This window comes from Rana temporaria, chromosome 4, assembly GCF_905171775.1.
Source record: "Rana temporaria chromosome 4, aRanTem1.1, whole genome shotgun sequence".
Classification (NCBI taxonomy): domain Eukaryota; kingdom Metazoa; phylum Chordata; class Amphibia; order Anura; family Ranidae; genus Rana; species Rana temporaria.
The window spans coordinates 204,285,170-204,299,036 of NC_053492.1; the positions used below are offsets into that span (position 1 = coordinate 204,285,170).

Sequence of the window (13,867 nt, forward strand, 5' to 3'; positions counted from 1 at the left end):
ATTTCTAAGGACAGCCTTAGGAGGGAACGGGACCTGGTGCCTCCCTGGTGATTTATGAACGCCACCGTGGTTGCGTTGTCGGAGAGAATCTGTATTTCTTGGTTTATGACTCTCTCCTCGAACGCCTTCAAGGCCTTCCCGACCGCTAATAATTCGCGGAAGTTGGAAGAGGACCTGCTCTGTTGTCGATCCCAGCACCCCTGGGCCTGGAGACCCGACATGTGGGCTCCCCACCCCCAGGAGCTGGCATCCGTGGTTATCCTGAGAGGATTTGTCTGGTTCCATGGGAGGCCTTCCTCCAAATTCTGAGGAATGAGCCACCACCCCAGTGTGCATTTTACTGACTCCGGGATGCTGACCCTGGAGTCTAGGGATGAGTCCTTTCCGTCCCAGGAGGAGAGCAGGAAGGCCTGCAGGGATCTGTAATGAAGCTGGGCCCATGGGACCGCTGGGATGCATGAGGTCATCAGTCCCAGTAACCTCATGATCTGTCTGAGGGAAATTTCTATTGACCCCATGACGGACCTGACCACTGACCCGAGTCTCTGGATCTTGTCCTCTGGAAGAACCAGCTTTTTCTCTATGGAATCTATCAGGAATCCCAGATACATTTTTCTCTGTTCTGGGAGGAGAGAAGATTTTTCTCTGTTTACAATCCATCCCAAAGATTCCAGAGTAGTCAGGACGGTGGCCAGATCCGAGAGAAGGAGTTCTCGGCTGGGGTTGAAAAGCAGTAGGTCGTCCAGGTAGGGGACAAGGGAGATCCCTTTCAGATGTAGAAAGGCGACCACCTCTGCCAGGACCTTCGTGAAAACCCTTGGGCTGGAGGCCAGACCAAAGGGGAGTGCGGTGAACTGCCAGTGCTGAATCCCCTGAGGGGAGGCAATGGCAAATCGGAGGAACCTTTGATGGTCCCTGAAGACTGGGACATGGAGGTAGGCGTCCCTCAAGTCTATGGTTACCATAAAGACTCCTTCTAACAACAGTCCCTTGAGACTGTAAATGTTTTCCATGCGGAATTTCTTGTAGAGGAGAAAGGTATTTAAAGGTTTTAAATTTATGATCAATCGGAATTTCCCCGAAGGTTTGGGCACCATAAAAATATGTGAGTACACCCCCTGACCCTGTTGTCCTGGCGGAACTGGGATTATGACTGCCTGCTGAGCTAGATCTGTGACACTTCCCAGAAGGGCAGCTGCCTTGAGGGGATCTTGGGGTAGATGAGTGAGGAGAAATATTGGGGGGGAAGTTGGCGGAATTCCAATCTGTAACCCTCCCTCACTATTTGCAGAATGTGAGGACTCCGTGTTATACTCTCCCAGGCTGGAAAAAATTGGGAGAGTCTTCCCCCGACTCTTAAGTCACTTGGAGTCCTTACCTGCGGGTTTGGGATCGGGGAAAAGGATACCCCCTTTTGGCTTATCCTTTCCCGCGATCCAACGCTTATTAAAGGCCGATCTTCGGTCAGAAGGTCGGTTTTTATTCTGGGGGCCTCGAAAAAATCTTCTCCTGTTAGGTCTAGGTTTTGGGGGGAACCGTTTCCCCTTTTCTGAGGCCCTAGTCAGAGCTTGATCAAGTCCTGCCCCAAAGAGAAGAGTACCTTCAAAGGGCAGGGCACATAGACGGGTCTTGGAGGCAAGATCACCTTCCCACGTCTTGAGCCATACCGCCCTTCTGGCGGCGTTGACGAGAGCACCCGTCTTAGCAGAGGATCGGACTGTTTCAATCGATGCGTCTGCAAGATAGGCAACCGCACTGCCTATGACTGTAAGAGAATCTCTAATTTCTTTAAACTTGGAGGTCTGAGGTACATGCTCCAGAAGTCTGGTTAACCAGGTATCTGCATTCCTAGCGATGCAGGAAGAGGCTAAAGCGGGTCCAAGGGCAGCCGTATTAGCCTCCCAGGCCCTGCGAAGGGAGGTGTCTGCCCGCCTGTCTAAGGAATCCTTTAAGTTCCCTGCATCTTCAAACGAGAGGTCAGACTGCCTGGAGAGTTGGGCTAGAGATGCATCTAGTTTAGGAGTTTTAAACAAAGTATTTTCTAACTCCTCCTTAAAGGGACAGCGCCTCTTCCAGGTCTTGTACCTTAGTAGTTTCTTTTCAGGCTCAGCCCATTCCCTCAGAACTATATCTTTAAGTGACTGATGGACTGGAGCTCTGCTGGCTGCTGGATCCCCTCAGAGGCATAGACAGCAGACAGCAGACCCCCCATGTCATCTGTAGAAAAAATATATTTGCCTGACCTGGCATCCTCATCCTCATCCTCAGAATGACTATCAATTACCCCATCTTCTGGAGCCTCTGAATCTTCGGTGTCAGATAGGAGAGACTCCCTAGCCCTGGAAACTCGTGGCACTGGGGTGGATGAGCTCTCTTGAGAAGAGGGGCCGGCTGCTATGGGCTCAGGATCCCTATTTTTTAAGGTGTCCTTAAATTCCTTTAATGTGGAGAGCATTTGGGATTGGACAGCTAGGAATTCTTTCATAATCAGGGAAGTTTCCTTTGCTGTCAATTTTTGTATGCATTTGGCACAAAGAAGTTTGGAGTAATCTGCAGCCAGCTTAATGCTACAGTTACCACACCTCTTGGTTTTGGAAGTGTGTTTTAGGGAGAGAATAGCAGCTTCCCCCTGGGCAGAAACCTCCTCCCCTGTAAGGGGAGAGAAAAAATATATCACAGTTCAAACATCAAGTGGGAGAGGAGAGGAGAGGAGAGGGGGGGAGGGGGGGGAGGGAGAGGACCCAGTCCAATATGCCCCCCTGACATTCTGAGGCAGACTCACCCTTGGTGGTGTCCTCGGCAGCGGCTGCTAGCGAACGATCCTCGCGCTCCATAGCGAAGTCGTGTAGGCGCCACTCTCCTCCTTGCTGCAGTGAGAACAGCGAGGAGCCGACGCCGCTGGCGGCCGCCATTTTGGTGAAGACCGGAAGCGGAACTTCGTCATCACCGCGCGCCGCCTGTGACGCGGCGTCGACTGCTGGCTCCATTCGAAAATGTCCCCGGGAGGACAGTACACCGGAGCCACGCTGAGGAAGCCCTCACACCCGCCCAGCAGGTAAGGGGTCCTGGAGGAGAGGGAACATGGCCACATAGGAGTACTGGAATAGCCACTATCCCAGGGATTCCTACAGAAAGGAAAGAAGGGGGGTATTGTTTGCAATCTTCCTCCCCCCCCCCTATCACACGGGGAAAACCCCCCGGGACAGGCATTACACCTTTAGCTGAGGCAGGGACGGCCCCCAGGACCCACTGCTCAGTACCCGGAGGGGGACCACCAGCCCCAGGCCTTAGGTCTGATAAAAAATAACAAACTGTTTCGCTGGTGGGAAACACAATCAATAACTGAGGTGCACGGGGAGGGGCGGGGCTTTTAAACCTCTTTCTGATTGTGTTTCCTGTCAGGTGGAGCCAGTCTACTCTCAAGGTGCCGTCCTGGAAGACGACTTGAGAAAAAGGTAATACATATCTGACAACAGGGAGAATTGTATATGACAAGTCAGTTAGCCCTTTAAGAAAATAATATTTTGGAGAAACAAGTTTAGTTCACAATTGTATATAAATAGGATAGGTTATACAATTCTTTACAGCAAGGGATTTGCTCCTTCCACTATAAAGATCAGTAGACCTAATCTCATTAGCAAGGTAAATATTACTAGTCTATTCACACTGAATAAAATGTATCTAGGCTTGGTAGCTTTGGCCTATCACAATGTTCGCCAATGGGTCACGGAGCTCCACTTTCCTCCTTCATTGGGGAGAATTGTCCCCTCGTGGAGAGGGAACCGTTTTCTTCGACACACTCACCCCCCATCATAGGGTGGTAGAAAACATTGGAAGTGGAGCCACGTTTGGGTGAGCACACCTCGGATCGCTTATCCACATTGTATTGGTACATTAGCTGGCAGATGAGCCCGCCCCTACCCCTGAGCCCTGTCGGCCAGTTAGGGTATAACTCCTCCCCCTAAAGGATTTTATCCCATATAGAAGTTAAACTTTGGAGCAAGAAATTGCAGTCTGCCAGAACATGCGTGATACTGGACGCAAGACAAGCCACATAAGACACGGGTAAATAATCTCATGGAGATCTTAAGAAACCCTTCCTTCACATTTATTTAAACGGATTTTAATTCCATTATACACAGCAATACCTAGAAGTGGAGGCATTCCCATTGATATTTTAATTTCTACCTAGAAATTTTAATCGGATCTACAATACCTGTACCAATTAAGGTTTTCTATTCTCTGTCCATTTGTGATCTTCTGGACACCTGGCTCAATAATCCATACTTATAGAATCTTGAGGTAAAAAACTTCCTTTGCTCAAGTGGTGAGCAAACACCCCCCCCCCCTTCTTCCATGGCTCCCCCTCTATCCCTTCCCTTTTATTCCACCCCCCCTTCTCCCCCCCCCCCCATTTTTATCCACCTTCATGTGCTGCTTTCCCACATTTTTCCAACCCCCTCCCCCCTTTTCCTCCAAACTCATTTTGCTCCTTTCCTCCCTCCTTTTTCTTGTACATTATTACAGCATTTAACAAGATTTGAAGCCCCGACTAAGTGGTTCAGCCTGCAAAATGCATTGGCTACAAAAAAAAATCGGATCTCAAGACCAGGACAATAATATCCAGTACAAACGTCTTAGAGCCGGTTCACATTGAGGCAGCACGACTTGCCGAGCGACTTCAGATGCCACTTGCAAAATGAATTCTGTATTGAAGTTAATGCAAGTCGCCCTGAAGTCATCCCAAAGTAGTACAAGAACCTTTTTCTAAGTCGGAGCGACTTGAGTCGCTCCTATTAGAACGGGTCCATTGTACAGAGTGAAACACGACTTGTCAGGCGGCTAAGTCGCCTGACGAGTCGCCCCTGTGTGAACCGGCTTTTAAGATACTGTTTAATGTTTTTAATAAAGACATGTAAAATAGTTTTTAAAATAAATGGTCAATATTTATTACACCCAAGGAGGTACATGTAAATTCCCAATTATATATCTTTATATTCGTTCCTTGAGGGATGGTACCTCCTGAGGGTAAGGATCGATTTACACTCTACCACCAACACATGACATTTTGATTAACAATGTTGTTAAGTTTACCTCACATAAAAGGTACTTCTAGATATACACATTCCCACTCCCTTTAACCGTGATCAAGCATTTCTAACTTAAAGTGGCACTTTACCCAAGACGGGAAGTTCTGCTTTTCTGCCTCCTCTACGACATTTGGATATTTTTTTTTTTTTTTGGGGGGGGGGGTTGGGGAGCGGGTACATGACTCAGGTCACCAGCAGATGATCTAAAATGAAAGCCAAGCAATGTGTTGGCGGTTGACAGCATTGAGAAAATAGAGGGAGTCATATTTGGTTTGTATGCTTTAAGATGGTGTACATGCCAAAACTAACCTGCTTTGGTATAAATGTCTCCTTCCATCTTCTGGCCTCTGAAATTCCCTTGAGTTTTGTTTCAAAGGTGAGTTCTGCAAAATAGTCAACGCACATAAAAATCACATCATTTTATCTGTAATTAGTTATTAAAAGTAAACTCAATTACATGTATAAGCATAGTATGTTGACTTAAGTCTCAGTATAATGCATGTTTCTCTCACAAACCGATCAAACACCGTGTAGTACAAAGTTCAAAACGTAATAAAAAATATTGGAACTTCAAAAAAATTCTTCCTTACCTCATGTGTTGCCCGTCGCTCTTCTATATATGCCATAAATTGTGAACTTAGACTATCGCCTTTGGACTGCCTTACATCCTCCTCTTCCTCTTCTGTTGCATAGCTATCAATGTAGTCAATCTGATCCAGATCATGCTCCACTGTAAAGAAACAGGTCAGTATAACTGCACAGGATCAAGAAATTATGAAGCATAAAGATGATCCTGCCACATTCAAGAACCTACCACCACCATTTGCAATGACTGGGTTGCCCCTTGATTCCTGGATGTGATCTCTCCGTAACCGTTGCTCTTTACTCGAGTCAGAAGTCCTTAAAGGAAGGTCTGTGAATTCATCTGTAGGCTGTTTTGAAGAGAAGAATAGGAGCTTGTCTTAAGTCAGGATACAAATACAGCATGTAAAGTATTGTAACTGTTAAATGGATTAAACTAAGACTTTCTTTTTCCATTTTGGGAAGGTTATATAATGCCTGTCACTTTGCTGTCTTTGTCCCATTGGGAAGATTTCCCTCCATCTCCTACTCCATAGCCAAAACAGAACGTGAGAAGAAATAAAAAAATAAATAAAAAAAAAAGAAGAATCCCTGGTAACCAGAATTAGTGTCCCTATTGGAAGTTTTAGGTTCTATTCCTGTTCTGGTGACAACCCAAAATTTGGACATTTTTCACTTTTACACTCCGATAACCGTAAACAGGACCAATAGAGGGTGAATTTTGTGTGAGAAAATACATGCACACACTATAGATATACACACACACACACACACACACACACAAAACATAAGTGGTATCGTGAAAAAAAAGACTTGCAGCGCTACTACATTTTTCTTAATTTTCTTTGTAAACAGTTGCCTCAATGCATCAAAGTGACAATGCAATGAACTGGAGAGTTGTACAGTGTAACCCCGGATTACGAGCATAATCCGTTCCAGCCAAATGCTCGTAATCCAAAGTACTCGCATATCAAAAAGAGTTTCCCCCATTGAAGTCAACGAAAATGAAAAGAATTTGTTCCGCATTGACTTCAATGGCATGCAATACCACATGTGGCCAGAGGTGGGGGGTGCCGGAGAGCCTCGTAAACGCCCGAGGACACCTCAGCTGACCTCGCAAAGACTCTGTTCCCAAGGTTAGCCGAACTGTCCTCGGGCCTTCTCGTGCATTTCGATCTGCGCCGCTCAGCTCCAGTACCCCCCCCCCACCTCAGGCCAAACAGTGTACTGCACACCACTTTGGCCTGAATCCTGCTAGTCTTGCGAGAAAACACTCGCAAACAGAGTTCGGATTTATTTTTTAATATAGTGCTCGTATTGCAAATTGCGCGTTAACCGCGTTACTCGCAATTCGAGGTTCCACTGTAATCTGATTATTCGGTATGAGGTACAAACTACAGTTCTTCGTAATAACACACTGGTGCATCAGGCTAAATGTGATAGTATAGCTATCTCACAGCAGCAAATCTGCAGTGGACAGCAGGTCAGACAGCAGGTCAGAGATGATTAGATTAACATTTATGTATAAATCTGAGAAGATTGAAAAAAAAAAAAACACTACGGGGCTCATTTACTAAAAGTGGTAAAATCTGATCTGATAATAGTGCAAAATCTGGTACAGCTCTGCATAGAAACCAACCAGCTTCCTGTTTTTTGGGGGCTTTTATCAAAGCATATGCAAACATAGGTTGAATACCGAACGTTTTGCGATAAAAAAAACAAAAAAACTGCGTTTTGCAATCCAAAAGGTGCCACCATAGATTTAGAAAAACCAAGCCTTCAAATTCACCTCATGATGCAACGAAAAAGAAAATGGCCAGGAATGTTCTTTTCTTTCCAGGTCACAGCTAATGCGCATTTCTTTAATTCTATCGTTCGCACAATTCTCCCATCATTGATTAGAAGTTAGTTTGTTTTTAAAAAAATTGCCAACATGCCCGATCAGTCAAATTTGATGGCTGCATGAAAACCAGCCATTGCTGCAGCCCCACTAATGGTCAAAAATCTAACAATTATTCAATGGTGCGAATTTATAATGACATTTTTTTCACAAATTGGACATGTGTATGGCTGATCCTAATTAAACAAGCTGAAGTTAGAAGCCAATTGACTACCATGCACCAGAAATTTGCAGTGTTGAGTTTTAGCAAATCACCCCCTATGTATGGTGAACAAGAGTTTGTGAAAGATTCACTGAAACATCTTTAAAGGTTACAGCAAATACAGACAATTTATTGTGCTGTGGAATATGTCTATTAAATCATATCAATAGGCTTGAGAAAAATGATTAAGAATTAGATTATAAAGTGGAATTAAGAACTACATAAAGCTTGCATGTTAAAAGAAAAACACACACACACACACACACACACACACACACACCAGGAAGTGTATACAGATATTTATTCAAAGGCAGACAATTGCTGCTCTACTGGCACATCTATATTATCTATGAAAAAAATCCTTTGTATTAATGTAGTAAACAAGTAGTGTCATGAAGTCGAACAATGCCAAAAACTCGTACCTCATTCCCAGACCACCGTTTGTCTCCACTGTCTACACTGTTAAAGCCAGAGTCCAAGGCACCATAGGAGCGACTGGGGTATACATCATCATGGCTAAAACACAGAAATATACCTGTCAAACAAATGCCAAAAATACTACCCAATAAATCAAAAAGATCTACAACACTATGAATTTTCAGTAACTGAGGTTGAGTTAGATCGGAATGGGATTTAGGGATACTCGTGGAGCATATTGCATACAATTTCTATATGCATACCATTTAGTTCCTTTTAAAAACATAAGAAATATAGCTGGTAACTGTTCATGTCAAGAGCTCATCTTGCATGTCAAAGACCTAAACTATACCACCTATATATCTACTATAGTGAAGTAGAACTCCCAAAATTAGTTAAAAGGGCTCCTCCAATATCACAGTGTCAACAGTCTCCCTTAAACTCTGAACTGGACATGAAAAAGGATAAGGGCCAAACCTGTTTTCAGAGCTCCAAGAGCAAGGTTCTTATCCAGACCTGTAGAAATGCCATAATTTGAGGCACAGAGTAGTCACTAAGATTGAAGTGCCTGTGCCCACACCAGGAAAGGGAGGATTTCTATGTACAATAGTTAAAGCCAGTGACTGAGAAGCAGGATGGAATAGAGCACACAAAGACAACAGGTCTGGTCTGTTAGGAAGAGGCCATGGGTTACATCTTAGTAGAAATGTGTATAAGGTTCTCCTGGGGAAATTTAGTGTAATGAAAATCATTGGAATTATCAAGGCATCCAATGCCAGAGCTAGAGGATCCTTGGTCCTGGCTACAAAAGGCAACTTGTGAATCTGGAGGTCATGATATACACCAGGGATATGCAATTAGCGGACCTCCAGCTGTTGCAAAACTACAACTCCCATCATGCCTCTGCCTTTGGGTGTCATTCTTGTGGCTGTCAGAGTCTTGCTATGCCTCATGGGACTTTTAGTTCTGCAACAGCTGGAGGTCCGCTATTTGCATATCCCCGATATACACATTCAGGGCCTCCATATTCCTGACTAACTAGATTGAAGATGCCAGGTCGAGGGGTCCATTTCCCTTGGTCCAAGTGGCGACACCTGGTGTAATTCACCTTCCATTTCTATTTCCATTTCCATTTCCATTTCCATTTCCATTTCTATTTCCATTTCCATTTCATTTCTATTTCCATTTCCATTTCTAGGATGTGAAAAGCAGAGATCACTGGGCAGCGTTTCCCCACCCAAGAGATGATTTAGCTTGTTTCTTTCAAGGCGGCACAATTCCTGGTGCCCCTATTGTGTTTAATGTAGGCCACAGCCATGGCATTATCCGATTGAGTGTCCATGCAGAAGAGGGTGTTCAATATTGCAGAAACATACTTATCGCTCTGAGCATCAGAAAAAATGGGAAGCCTTGCTTTCAATGATGACCATTGTTGCCAGAACTTCGAGGGATTGGAACACTCCTCCGCAGTCTGAAAAAATGGTCATCTTTCCAGACTTATGAAAGGAATTAGTTGGGTTGGAGATCCACCAAGCTAGGGAATTCTGTACTTGGTTGGACAGGAGCATGGGTAGGTCAAAAGAAGGAGCCTGCTCCTTCAAGGCCAAAAAGATGTGGTGCTGGAGGTCTCAAATTAAATTGGGTGAATGAAACAGCCTCAATAGGCAGCTACCATGAGACTCATAACTCAAGGAGAAAGTCACAGAGGGATGCCTCTTTGAACTCCAGTCCCAAGCATGAGCTCTAAGAGCAAGCAGTTTCTTCTCTGGAAGAATACATTTACAACCCCAACTCCAAAAATGTTGGGATATCTACATAGAAACAGAATGCAATGATTTTTTAAGTCTCATAAACCCATATTTTATTCAAGTAGAACAAATCAAAATGTTTAAACTGAGCAAATGTGCCATTTTAAGAAACAAATAATGTAGTAGATTCATCATTTGGGGACCTGGGTTTCTGTCGGTTTCTTATAAAGATTGTGTTTAAAAATGAAACAGAATAAACCCAACTTTTGAATAATATACATATTTATATTTCAGGTGGAATAAAGATTGTTTTATACAAACATTTTAGGATAGTTGAAGGGAACAGTACCCATTGGAAGTCTGTTTTGAGTGCTGGCTTCAGAGTACGCCAGTGGGTTGTCTGCCCCTAGAAATGCAATTGATACGGCTACACTTGTGAGTAGCTGTTTATGTAATAGAAAACAATGTTGTTATATTCAAGACATGGTCTTTTTTTTTGCAAGGATAGTGGTACACAGGATGGGTGGAATCAACACAGGGGCCTGGGACTCAGCCGTGAAGCTTGGAACACAATCTGAATGTTAATGAGACACACACAGGAGGAGCATTAGGGATTTGCTCACTGTTCTCTACAGTGGTATGCACTGTACCAATTGATGGGGGGGCTGATGGATTATGGAAGATGTTGAATTGAGGGTTTCATTTTGGAATAAAAGATCAGGAACAAACTTCAAATTGATGAACAAGGGAGTCTGGTGACACAATTATGCCAAACTTTTTGTAGGGTTTTTAAAAAAGTTAAAAAAAGCTGGCATCTGGGTATTCTAAAAAAAAAAAATGTGAGGTTGCTGGTATACTTTGAGAATTTATTTCTGATAGAAAAAATAAACATCTTCTCCCCTATGCTCCAGTGGTCTAAGGTCCTAATATGATCAACACCGATGTGGGTTGCATGCATTGGGCATGTTGACATTGAGGGACAGTCCACACCGGAGCCAAAGGGGAGTGAAGGATCAGGTAAATAAAAGTGCTTTTACTTTCCCCTAGAATAAACATGTGGTTAAAACTTGCAGTGAGGGCGCAACTCCACAAAATAATTTTTTAGATTTCACAAAATTGGACTTTAAGACAAACAGACACAGAGCAGATGCCTTTATTCTTGTTTGACCTGCAGTTACAGAGCAGACACAGGCTGAATGTATGAATTGCAAGAGCAGAGTAAGAAAAAAAAAAAGGATTTATTTGTATAGATATAAACGCTAATGTATCATCAAAATCCAGCTATAATTTATATATTTCCTAGTTACTATTACATTCCATAAAAATATGTATTGATTTTTTACTAACCATGAACTGAATCCTAGAGGTCTTCGGTCAAACTCTGGTAGATCCGAAGCATTTTTGCAAGCTTCTATATTCAGGTATTTAAATATATGAATTTTACCTTTGATGCAAATCTATTTAAAACAGATAAACACATGAAATTAGTTAAAATGAAAAAAAATGTAATATACAGTACATTGTATATAAATATTTTTAAATACAAAAACATGTATAGTATTTTTTATTTTTTTTTAATTAATCAAAAGGAATAAAAATGTTGTACTCGGTGTAAAAATTTTCTGGGAGTCCGTCCGAGGGACAAAGAAGGTCTTTAACCTTTGGGTGATACCATCGCCTACAGGAGGCTTGAACGCTGGTAAATTTACCCCTTGCAAAGCATTAAATACCAAGAACCCCAAGAAGGATATTTGCAGTGAGTATAGCAATCTTTTTTTTTTTTTTTTTTCAGTCGACTGTGGAAGACTGGAAGCCAACTTTCAGGATGTCCAAAAGCAGTTAAAAAAAAAAACAGGCCCAAGAAAACAATGAACTGGGGACTCAAAGAGCTTCCCTAAAACCTTACATCAGATGGGGAAAAAGAAAATGGCTAATAAAACAGTCTACCCTTGTTCCCGAGCCCTAAGCTTGAACAATGGTCTGTCCAACACACAGAAATGGCTGTATGAAAGGCCAGAGAGCCCTTTCAATGGCCATCCAGGATGACAAAAAAGGGAAGCAGTCTTTCTGGAAAAAAGCAGTGGCTGAGACACTCTCAGCTCAAGCCACACCACAGCTAAAAACCACATCAAATGTATCAATGTATTTTGTGTGAACAGGAACCAGAAGTGGAGCTAGACAGAAGGACAGAGGAATAATATCTTGGTTGAGGTAAAGGCAGGTATTACCTTAGGCAAGGAAGAACTTCTGGGTCTCAATACAACCCTGTGCCTAGGCAAAACCAAAATGGGGTCTTATGCAGGATAAAACTGCCAGCTCAGACACTCGCCTTACAGAGGTGACAGCTACAAGATCAACCCCCCTGTGGTAGAGTAGAGAGAGGAATGACACCATTGGGTTAAAAAGGGAGATTTCTGAAGCACAGATAGAACCAAAATTAGTTCCCACAGAGTCATAGGGAAACTACATGGGAGACCCACTGTGAAAAGTTCTCAAGGTATAACAGGCCAACAGTCTCTGAAACAGGATAGAAAGAGCAGAAGTGCTGAGATTGAAATACTGGTTTAGACTCAACCTTAGGAAGAGGAGGTTTTAATTCCATGGAGAAACTCGGGGGGTAGAAGCCCTAAGACTCAAATTAATTGAAGTCTGTCTTTCAAGTCCCATGATAGGAAAAACAAGCTCAGAGATGCTATAGTTCCCTAGAGCCTGGGTTTCAACAGCAAGCCACCAAGAAGGATGGTAAATCAGACCTTGAGACAGGATACTGAAAAACTGGCAGTGCCCATGGACTCTTTCAGGAATCTTACCAGGCCAGCGTATCACATTGGTCTGGGCCAGTTTGGGGCAATGATGTTCACTAGAACGCTCCACATCCAAAACATGCAGAGCAGACAAGGAATGTTTCTTGAGAGGAAGTGCAAAGATTAGAGTTTACTGATCCTGCAGAGCAACCAAAGAATCTACTGCTTCCGTTACAAGATCCCCGTGTCTGGATAAAAACTGTCTAGTTTGACGGTGGAGCTGGAAGCCAAGAGGTCTACATCTGGTATTCCTCACATGGCATAGGTCCTGGAACATCACCAGTAGCAAGTCGAACCCCCCCCCCCCGGTCAACGTTAATGACAGCAGAGGAAATTTGCTTGCCAATAGCACATGTCTGGAATGCACACAGCTGACAAGCCCAATATGCTGCCAGGCATCTGTCATGAGTGAAATTGGGCAAAGGGAACTGCTATGAACTGGGGAAATGGCACCTTGGTCCAGAAGACCCAAGTAGCCTTGATGCCGATTTGCTTATCTGTGTGGTGAAATAGAAAGGTTGGAAGTAAGAAAATAATGAGGGGGCAAAGAGCTAGTTTGTAGTCTTGGGATGCCATCTTCACCAAGACCCTGAAAAGTTGCTAGAGGAAACTGAAGAACGTGTGCTTGAGGAGGGATACAGGGGAAAGACCAGTGCATGTGTGAACCTCACTGGGGAAAGACCAAGATGTAAGATGGACATGTGGTAGGACTGTGGAAGGATCAGGAAGAGCCAGAATTCCTCAGTGGCCAAACAAAACTTTGCCATAAGCATTACTTTAATGGCAAAGTTAACCACTTGTCGACTTCCCTAGAGCAGAGATATACTGCTACAGAGCGTCCACTGTGCGCAGAATCATGTGTGTAATATTATATATAATATGTATGTATGTATGTATGTATGTATGTATGTATGTGTATATGCATATACGCGCGCACGCAGACACACACACACACACACACACACACACACAAATCAGGCATTTCCGGGTAGCGGGTGCAAAATGGCAGTATGCCCATGTACACAAGGCAGACTGCCATTCTTTCAGTAAGGAAGGCATGGATCCTGTGTTCCTGCAAAGCAGGGACAAGGTTCCATGCATTCTCCTAGTAAAAGCACCTCCTA

The 13,867-nt window shown here is 43.6% G+C and overlaps 1 protein-coding gene across 10 annotated transcripts in view; it reads right to left on the reverse strand.

Moving 5' to 3' along the window:
* The window catches only part of LRCH3 (leucine rich repeats and calponin homology domain containing 3), a 123,314-nt gene that overhangs the window by 50,567 nt on the left and 58,880 nt on the right, over positions 1-13,867 (reverse strand). For all 10 annotated transcript variants that reach the window (XM_040349729.1, XM_040349733.1, XM_040349730.1 and 7 more), the window contains exons 6-10: positions 11,287-11,396; positions 8,197-8,290; positions 5,905-6,022; positions 5,681-5,820; positions 5,400-5,473 (exon numbers count right to left, since the gene is read on the reverse strand). In XM_040349729.1, coding sequence (XP_040205663.1) covers positions 5,400-5,473; positions 5,681-5,820; positions 5,905-6,022; positions 8,197-8,290; positions 11,287-11,396 — 536 coding nt within the window. The remainder of the gene's footprint in view (positions 1-5,399; positions 5,474-5,680; positions 5,821-5,904; positions 6,023-8,196; positions 8,291-11,286; positions 11,397-13,867) is intronic.